The sequence below is a fragment of the Pinus tabuliformis genome, chromosome Q (genome assembly GCF_031772625.1).
Source record: "Pinus tabuliformis cultivar Carrire ecotype Pingquan chromosome Q, CPIR1, whole genome shotgun sequence".
NCBI classification, from domain to species: Eukaryota; Viridiplantae; Streptophyta; class Pinopsida; order Pinales; family Pinaceae; genus Pinus; species Pinus tabuliformis.
In genome coordinates, this window is record NC_142296.1 from 1343267724 (window position 1) to 1343278311 (window position 10588).

At 31.4% G+C, this 10588-nt stretch overlaps 1 protein-coding gene across 2 annotated transcripts; it reads right to left on the reverse strand.

Annotated features, from left to right (window-relative positions):
* Positions 1-3686: 3686 nt before the first annotated feature.
* LOC149224833 (C4-beta,C20-epoxidase-like) lies at positions 3687-9430 on the reverse strand. 2 transcript variants are annotated; one of them, XM_089383615.1, is made up of 3 exons: positions 8731-9430; positions 8244-8568; positions 3687-4139 (listed from the first exon to the last, which is right to left on the reverse strand). In XM_089383615.1, the coding sequence occupies exons 1-3, from the start codon at positions 9165-9167 to the stop codon at positions 3885-3887; spliced, it is 1017 nt and encodes a 338-aa protein (XP_089239741.1). In that variant the 5' UTR covers positions 9168-9430; the 3' UTR covers positions 3687-3884. The 2 variants fall into 2 exon arrangements, with proteins under 2 accessions (XP_089239741.1, XP_089239742.1); XM_089383616.1 differs by having other exon boundaries at positions 3687-4130; positions 8731-9428.
* Positions 9431-10588: the final 1158 nt, after the last annotated feature.

The window sequence follows — 10588 nt, forward strand, 5'->3', positions numbered from 1 at the left end:
AATATTACTATATATTTGTTTTTTATATTTTTAAACTATTTTACTTTCAATTATATTTAAACAAAACTAGAATAACGTCTTAATTAGAAAAATATTACTATATTTGTTCGTTATATTTTCAAACCATGTTAAGATAAAAACATATTTTTTATAATTTTATATTTTTATTTTTTAATTTATTGAAAGAAACTTGAATTTTTTATCAATTTCAAAGTTTCATAATAATATTTAATTTATTAAATGTATAAAATTTTAAAAATAAATATTTAAAAACATTATAAAATAATTTTAATAATTCTAAAATTTATTTGTTTTTTCACTATATATAGATTGTATTAATGTATCTTAAAACTTAATTTATTAATATATGTTTTTGGAGAGTGAAAAGGGTATTGTCTTCAAAAATTAGAGTTCACAAGATAAGTGAAAAAATTCACATCTTAAATATTAACTTATTAATATATATTTTTTGGAGAGTGAAAAGAGTATTGTCTTCAAAAACTAGAATTCACAAGATAAGTGAAAAAAATTCACATTAGTCTCTAGTTAAGGAGACCTAACCGTATCCAAAAATGATCTTTATAGAGAAGAGAGGACCAATGAGTACTAGGAGAGATGATGTAAACAAACAAAAACTGAGAAAATGTCCTAAGAAAATTTGTGGAAAAGAGTCTCCAACATAGGAAACATAAAACATAGACATATAGCTAACTAGGCATTTTGATTAGAATATGAGATTACCACCTTGATGGGCACTTTGTGGAAAAGAGTCTCAAACATAGGAAACATAAAACCTAGATAGATAACTAACTAGGCATTTTGATTAGAATATGAGGTTACCACCTTGACGGGCCCATTAGTGTCTTCCCCATTGAGGGGAAATGCCACGATGATCTTCAATTTGCTCCATCTTGCAAACTAAGTCCCTCATATGTTGAAAAAGATGCTCAAGGGAGTGGCTAATATCCTTTGGATGCTCATGCGATTCCAAGACCATGTCGCCTAACAGAAACTTCATATTCCAATAGAGATCAACAATTTGCATATGTTTGTTGAAGCAAATTCTTGTGTATCCAATGTCTGGTTTCCAACTTTCCCATTCAATGATAACCTCTTTTTCTAAGAGAGGATGTCACTATGGTGATGCTTCCCCTTAGCACATGTGACATCTTCCTCAATGTGTCCTAGGTTGAGTTAATGATACTGTGATGGAAAGTCCTCAAGCCCATGGTTCATGCCAGTATTTCCCTTGTGGACCCGCTCTTGGTAATACACTACACTCACTCCCTAACAAGCACGTAGAAAAGTCAAAGCAATAGAAAATCTTAGAAATAGGAAAGATAGTCTAAAAAGGTTTGGTGAGACAAATAGGTGGTACCTTCGTGGAGTGGAAAAAAAAACACATCATCTACATAGGTAATCCTTGAAAGTCAACTCAAGAGGAGGGAGAGGAAAGGAGGCAAACCCAAAGATACCAACCACCAAAAGATGCCTAGATGGAAACTTACCAAGAGCACCCATGAAAAACTAAGAAAAAAACCAGGAAATGTCAGACTAAGGAAGGGTAAAATGGCACTACTAAGGAGAAGGGAGGCTGAAAGACAGGAGTAATAGAGGGAAGCCATGAAGGTGAGCACGAGCCGATGAGAAGAAGGGGACATAGATCAAGAAAAGGCCTAAATAAGGAAAGATAAAGGTAACAAAGGTGGTAAACTCAAAATTTTGAGCACCCTAGGTGCTCACCAACCTACTAGAGAGAAAAAACTAAGAACGAAAACCAATTCTAAATTGCAAGAACATATTACCAATTCCAAATCATTGAAAAAACTATGTATATATAGCTGGAATTATTGTTCCCAAATGGAAAATCTCTAACAATTAAGCCCTTGTCCTAATAAGATGGTTGTCCCATCATCCTAAAACAACCACAATCCCTTTCACCAACCTTTGCAAGACTCCTCGACATAAAACACCTCTACTAATTGTTAAAGAGCTAAGGCCATGGGAGATATCTTAACTCCTATTATCCTAATAACATTATTAAGTCACCCATATCAACATCTAATTAATTAAGTATTAAAGGGAATTAAAAGAAAATTATAATATAAAATCATTAAAAATAAAAAATAACAGTTATAACAAACAAAAAAAATTAATTATAATAATTTCTTTTCAAATAAAATAAAATTAACAAAAATCTCTAATAATCAAATTTCATTTTTTCGGTTTATAATAAATTATACTTTTAATAATATTATTTAAATTTAACCAAATTTCTTTTTATTTTCATTTTAAATTATAATTTTGTGACTTTCAATTTTTTATTTTTATTTTTTAAATAATACTGTTTTTTAAAGGTTTACAAAGGATTCATAACAGTAAATTCATAGCAGTAATTTTTTAGTTTAATTGATTGGAATTTTTTTTGACAATATTTAAGGACAAAGAATAAATAACTTTTCATTAACAATTTTCGTGTCAAATTCAATTCCTCCTCAACCCTGTTTTGTAATTTTTTTTTTTTCATAAAAAATCTATAGACAAAACTGTATATACTGTACTATTATTTGTAAGGCACACTTGTTCTGTAATTTCTTTTTTACCAAAGTTCATTACAACCTAGAACTGTATATACAATACTATTATTCGTGAGGCAAGCAATTTGACTAATTAATTCAGCATTAGGACAAACAATTTGACTATTTAATTCTAGATCGTCAGAGGTAGAGGAGGGTTTTGGATGGCTATTCGAACTTAATAATCTTGTGAATACTGTCAAACAGCTCCTTTTTCTTCTCAACATACTCTCAGATGACTTGGCTGCCATGATTAAAATATCAGTGATGACCAACTAGTTTTAGAGCAAAATCTTTAAACCCTATCAATAACTAAAATTAAAGCCTATGTTTTAAGCAAGAACCCTAGACGCCTAAAAGGATTTTCCCTAAATGTATCGTTTCATTATTTTTTCAAACAATTTTGTTCGTTCCGGGAACAATTCCCATTGGCTTCAATTCTCTATGACATTTCTAGTGACCCATTGGTAGAAACTTTGAAGTGTGAGCCATCGAATAAACTCACAATTTATAGGCAGGTCCAAAAACAAACCATTGTACGTATATTATATTATTTGTGTAATTGTATATCATATTATTTGTCTGCAGGGTGTTATCTCGCACTAAAGACAACTCCTTATTTTTATGATGATGGGATGTTCAGGATGCAGAGTGTGTCCATAGGTTGTTATCTTTATGATCACGGGATGTTCATGCATACAGAGTTTGTTCAGAGGGTGTTATTTTACCAAAACAATTGAAAGAAAATTCCTTCTAAAAAATTTAATTACAAATTTTATGCTCAATTATAATAAGAAAATACTAAAAAAAAATTGATATCGTGTATTTAAAATAAAATCTCCACTTTTACTCATTTCTCAATACTAAAACACAATATATATATATATGAATGAAAAATCTAATACTTTGGATAAGTTACTAATTAAACAATTATAATATCAAAGGAGTTAAGTTCATTTCTTTCTGAACCAACTAATAAAAAAAGCAAGTTATGTATTTTTTTTGATTGCTCAATTTTCAAAACTAACACATGGAAAATAATTATATATAAAATATCTAATATTTTAATAAGTCACCAATCTAATGCTTCAATTTTTTGCTTAAACCAGCTAATCCACAAGAATGTTTAGTTGAATATATTGACATAAAGAGTAATGACCTATTTTAAAAACCTTGTTTCCTCATTAAACAAATGTTCTAAAAATCCAAAATGCATCAAACATGTGCATAATCACACTTCTTTTATATACATTAACGACTCATTATATCTAAAGGATAAAGTAATATTCCTCATTTACAAGATGGAAATTAATAAGTCGCATAGGCGTCAAGAGGGTTCTCCCATTTACTCAAATTTGTGGCCTTAGAGGCTATGTAGTCTGGATAATGGAAAGCTCTGTAATGGCGTGAATGCTCATTGTCTACTAACTCTGCTGGTGCATTTATCTCCATCTCATCTGGAAATACTCTGAAAAAACCGATGGACAAACGAGATTGTCGTCCTTTAACAATCACACGATGTTTTCCACCGCGAATCCTATTATTACTCCATGCCTGCATCCACTTAAAAGATCATTTAATTAAATTTCCTGCCAAAAACTCAATGGCGGTGATTATGTTTACCATATTTTTTTGGCTTGGAGTTTGAGGTATTCAAATGACTAATCGAAACTAATGGGAATAATAGGTAAGTACTTGATATGATATAAGAGTATTGAGAATTTCTTTAACAACACATTCAATGTTTGAGCATGAGTGTGAAACATGATATTGTCACATAGATATGGCACTTATTAAAATATTTACAATTGGAAACACAAGATTTAAAAATCATTTTTCTCATAGCAAAAGAGATACACCAGAGTGAAACCTACATGGATTTTGAGGTTTATCATATAATTATATCACTGTAAAGATCATCAGAGAAAAATAACACTGCACAACTTAAATTAATTTTGAGATCCAATATGCAAATAATAGGGCTATGGCTTATATGTATTAGGAGGTACAATTAACTTTATTTAAAAAAATCCAATATGTAAATCATAGGGCTATGTCTTATATGTATTAGGAGGTACAATAAACTTTATTTAAAAATGTTATTTTAAATTTCAAGAGGTTATTATAAAATTAATCCGAGTCAAGGTGCTTTTATAAAATTATCTTATTGTGTGATAATTTTATCGTAGGAGAGTTATCACACAATTAAATAGAAAATCAAAGTAAGTATATATATAATTAAAATAATATAGAAAAATAAATATTAAAAAAAATAAATAATTTTATTAAAAAAATAAAAGTTTACAGTTATATTTAAACAAAAATTAAATATCAGAGATTATTAGTATATTTTTGTTTTTAATATTTTTTAATCATCTTAATTTTAAATTATGTTATGATATAAAAAAAAATATATATATATATATATATATATATATATATATATATATTTATTTATTTTTTAATTTATTAAAAGATGAAAATATAAAAATAAATGTTTTCAGAAACTAGAGTTTACATAATAAGTAAAATATATATATATTTATTTATTTTTTAATTTATTAAAAGATGAAAATATAAAAATAAATGTTTTCAGAAACTAGAGTTTACATAATAAGTAAAAACATTTAGGCCAGTTTTTTATTAGGGAGATTTGACCAAATCCAAAAAATTCTTCATAGAGAGGAGAAGGCCATGTGAGTACTAGGAGAGACAAATTAAACAAACCAAAATTGAAAAATTGTCTTTAGGAACTTTGTTAAAAATAATATGCAACATAGGAAACATAAAACATAGACCCCACTAAGTAGCTCAAGAGACTAAGTAAACAAACCAAAATTGATTAATTGTAGTAAGGACCTTTGTGGAAATGGGTGTGCAACATAGGAAACATAAAACATATACTTATAACTACCTAGGCATAGTGATTAGAAAGTCCTTCATATGTCTATGTAGATGCTCACCAAAATATAAAATTAAAAATATTGATTTTTTTATCAATTTCAAAGTTTCATAATAATCATTAATTTATTAAATACAAAAGATTTAAAAAGCACACGTTTCAAAAAATAATATAAAATAATTTTTTAAATTTTAGTAATTTTTTTTAAATGTATTTATAGATTGTAAAAATGTATATTAAATCTTAGTTTATTAACATATTTGTTTTGTAGGGTGAAAATTCCATTGCCTTCAAAAACTAGTGTTTTCAAGGTAAGTGAAAACATTTAGGTCAATGTTTCACTAGGGAGATTTGACTGAATCCAAAAATTATCTTCGTAGAGAGGAGAGGGCCAACTAAGTACTACCAGAGACCAAGTAAGAAAACCAAAACTAAGAAATTGTCTTGAGGAACTTTAGAGATAATAACCTACAACATAGGAAACATAAAGCATAGACCCAACTAAGTAACAGGACAAAATATGTAAACAAACAAAAATTGAGAAACTATCATAAGGAACTTTGTGGAAAATAGTCTACAATATAGGAAGCATAAAACATAAACATATAACTAACTAGGCATATTGATTAGAATATGAGATTGCTACCAGGATGAACTCTTTAATGTCTTCTGGTGTTTTCTTCGTAGAGGTGGAATTCCTTAGGTGTTCTTCAATTCGCTCCAAGTCCCTCATTTTGATGAAGATGATCAAGGGAGCAGCAAATATCTATTTGATGCTATTGTTGGTCCACGAGCATGCAACCTAGTAGAAACTTCATTTGCCAATAAGAATCAACAATTTGCATAGATTTGTTGAAGCGACCTCTCGTGTCCAATGTCTCACATCCAATATTCCCATTCAATGACAATCTCTATGTGTGAGAAAGGACGTACCTCTGGTGATGCTTCTTCTTTAACACATGCAAGTTCTTCCTGAATGTGTCCCAACGTAATTTCATGATATTCTGATGCAAAGTCTAGTCGATGGTGCATGTTAGTATTTCCCCTATGGGCCTGCTCTTGGTAATATGTTGCACCTTGCAAACTCTTCCTTTCTAACAAGGCTTGGCAAAAAAGTCAGAGAAACAAAAAATCTTAGACCAAGGCAAAGACAAACTAAATAAGTTAAGTGTGAAGGATAGGTGCCATGTTGATCAAGAGGCAAAGAGAAAGACATCACTCACACAAAATCCTCCCAAGAAGTAATCCTCGAAAGTGAGTTTAGGAGGGAGATGAAACTAGGGAAACTCCAAGATACAAACCACCAAAAGATGTTTGGATGGAATCATACAGAGAGTACCGACCAAAAATAAGCGAAAAGAAGGAAAATCCAAGCGGGGGGAGGGAAAATGTCACGACTAAGGAGAAGGGAGTCCCAAAGACAAGAGGGATTGAAGGGAACCAAAAATGTGAGCACAAGCTAATGAGAAAAAAAGGGGAGAGATCAGAAGAAAATGCCTTAATGAGGAACGAGAGAAGAAGAGCTGTAAACTCGAAGGTTTTAGCACCCCATGCTTCAATGATTGAAACAAAGCAAAAATGGAAACAACTTCCTCAGTAAGTCAAAATGTTGTATTTAGAGGGAATTTCTAACATTCAAACCTATGTGGAAATTAGGATGGGTTTCCCACCATCCAAAAACAGTAGCAATCCCTGTGTTCTCCGACCTCACTAACCGTTGCAAGACTCTCTCCATAGGAAACACATCCACAAATAAAAACAGTAACCCTTACAAGACTCTCTACGTAGGAAACACATCCACAAATAGTTGCAGAGTGAGTCCCATTAGTCCCATGAGTCCCATGAAAGATATTGTAACTCATTACCATGAGATGAGTGAAAAATTAATTATCCTAATAACATTATTTTCCTTGGCCTCCAAAAGTAAATCACCTCAGATAGATTATTAACATCTAATTTATTAAGTATTAAAAAAAATTGAAATATATTTTTATAATTTACAAATCATTAGAAAACAAAAAAAACACTTATAATATACCAAATTTATATATAAAAAAATTATAAAAATTTGAAAATAGCTGTTTTTATTTTCATTTGAAATTATGTCTCTGTTATATAACCGCTTGCCTTTAAAAAAATAAAAATAAAAATAAAAAACATTATTTTTTTAAACTTTACAAAGGAGTCCTATCTTTTCGTAACCGCGTGCCTTTAAAAAAATAAAAATAAAAATAAAAAACATTATTTTTTTAAACTTTACAAAGGAGTCCTATCTTTTCGTTTCTTTTTTCTTTTGTTTTATTTGACTTTTATTAAAGTAATTATTAAGTGCCCACACTTTTGTAGCTTTTACAAAATTTTGCCATTAAAAATACATACCCAAAAGTTCATTTCAACACAGAACTGTGGATGCAGAACCTATCTTTTCGTTTCTTTTTTGTTTTGTTTTATTTGATTTTAAAGAGTCGATGTTTTAGTTTACAGAACTATTTCATTAGAGTAATTATTAAGTGCTCACACTTTTGTAGCCTTTTCAAAATTTTACAATTAAAAATACATACCCAAAAGTTCATTTCAACACAGAACTGTGTATGCAGTACTATTATTCTATTTCAACACAAAACTGTATATGCAGTACTGTTATTCGTAAGTCAGGCATTTTGAAAACAATTTGACTATTTGATTCTGGATCGTTAGAGAAAGAGGATTTTGGATAGCTGTCCACACTGCAGAATAACAGAAAATAAGCGATGAATGAAGACTACCTGTATGGTATCTCCTAGGAAGACGATGAATGAATTGGGCGTGGGCTTCACTTCCACCCATTTTCCAGCCTTGCTTAAAACTTCAAGACCGCCCACCTCATCTTCATGCAGAATCGTAATGCTACCTCCATCTGTATGAGGCGGAAGACCAATCGATCCAGAGGCTTCATCACATGATACTTGGTATTCATTCATGCGGAACCAAAAATCACAGTGCTCGAAGTGCGAAGCGTAGTAATTGCTCACTCCTAAATTGGCCAGAATAATCTTGTGAATACTGTCAGACAGCTCCTTCTTCCTTTCGACATACTCTCGGATGACTTGGCTGCCATGATTCAAATACATCTACATTTATCAGTGATGTCCAGCTAGCTTTAGAGCAAGAACCTTAAAACCCTATCAAGAAACCAAAATAAAATCCCAATTTTAGGGTAAGAACCCTAGAACATTGCAAGGCAAACCCTAAATGTAAGGTAAAGGTGTTAACCAGAAGTTTTGGTTTCCTTGAGGCCACATGAGATCGCTGAACTTGTATATAGCTTGAATGTCGGGCCCTATGCCAAGGCTCTCGTAGTAAGGAGCCGCAGATCCTCCTGTGAGGTAACCGCCGTAGAGAGTCGGGGATACGTTTTTCTGCTTGGTCTCTGTAGGGAGCCTAAACACGTCCCTACAGAGTATTTCTACTCTCTCGATTAGCTGGTGTGAGATTCCATGATTGGTTAGCCGAAAACACCCCCAGTCTTCACAACATCTTCTGAATTCCGAGAGGAGGGTTTTCTCATCGTTCTGATCGAATCCCTTGCCCGGCAATCCATCGGATTGAATGTGAGAGAAATCGAAGACAGGAATATCTATATCAAGATTATCAGTAGTTGCTGCAGTGGCATCGCATGAGTCGGGAGAATTTGGAATTGCAGGAGCCATGGGTGGAGTTGTTAGCACGTGATCTCTGAGCAGTCACTTACAGTAATTGCAGAGTAGCAGGAGTTGATTTGAGAGTACAATTGATTCGATATTACAGAGCAGAGCCAAAAAGCATATTCTGACACTCAATCTGGACTCTGTGGGAGCAGACACAAAAACCTAGCCCAATCGCTTCCATTATAAACATGGGAAAGTATGTGGGAGCAGACAGAAAACCCTAGCCCAATCGCTTCCATTATTAACATGGGAAAGTACTGGGCCCATATCGGGCCAGAGGATTGGGTCAATTATAGAGTAACATTGTTTTTAGTGTGATTTTTTGAAAGATTTTAAGGTAGTTTTTTCTGGTATAATTTTTCTAAAATGCAGCAAGAATTTATTGAAATTACAATCTTGATAGGTAATGCTGTGCAGTTAAAGTGCCTTACCGGTCTTCCAGAATACTGCTGAATTTATATATACAGTAAAAAAAACTAGTTTAAATAACACAAATCAAGATTTCACCTCAAATTTTTCCACCAAATTCCGGCACTAGAAAATCCAAAAAAATCGCACTAAAAGCAACTCCTTAATATAATATTAAATTCTTATTATTGTTTTGTCAGAGCGAATCCTACGCCGTTGCACCTTTTCCATACATTTCGTTTCCATCGGTCGATGCATCGTTTCATTATTCTTTTAAACATTTTGTTTTGTTCCGGGAACGATTCCCATCGGCTTGAATTATCTATGATATTTCCAGTGATCCAGTTGTAGAAACCTTTATTGAAGTGTGAGCCATCGAATAAATTCGTAATTTACACGCAAGCCCACATATAAAATTTTGATTCCATCATGGTATTATCTTTATGATCAGGCGATGTTCATGAAGCTGTAACGTATAGAGAATGCTCTGTTCGGATTTATGAGCCTTAAATCCTCTCTGAGGAAGTATTTTGACTTTTTGATGTCTTGGTTTTTTGTTTTTTTCTATTTAATTATATTATTTTTAGTCCGATTGTAATTTTTCGGTTATTTTAAATATGCTTTTAAAAATATAAATAAATGCAGTTGTAGATTTTTTGGAAGCTTTTTCGGTAGGTTTTTTCAGTCAAAATCCGGCATCAATTTATTGGAATTGCAAGTTTGATAGCTAGTTTTTGCACAATCAAAGTGTCCCGTGGATTTTCCAGGGTGCTGAATCCAAATATGCAGTTAAAAAACCATTTTAACTGCAACAAGTCAAGATTTAACCTCAATTTCTTTTGCCGGATTCCGTCACCAGAATCTCCAAAAAATCACATTATAGATAACTCCTAAATAAATAGTCTTTTAATTTTTTTTGAGATTTTTATATGATCTGAACTTATTATTTTAATAAATTTTTATTTAAAATTGAAAAAAAATTATCTAAAAATATGTTACCAAAGACAAAACACCAA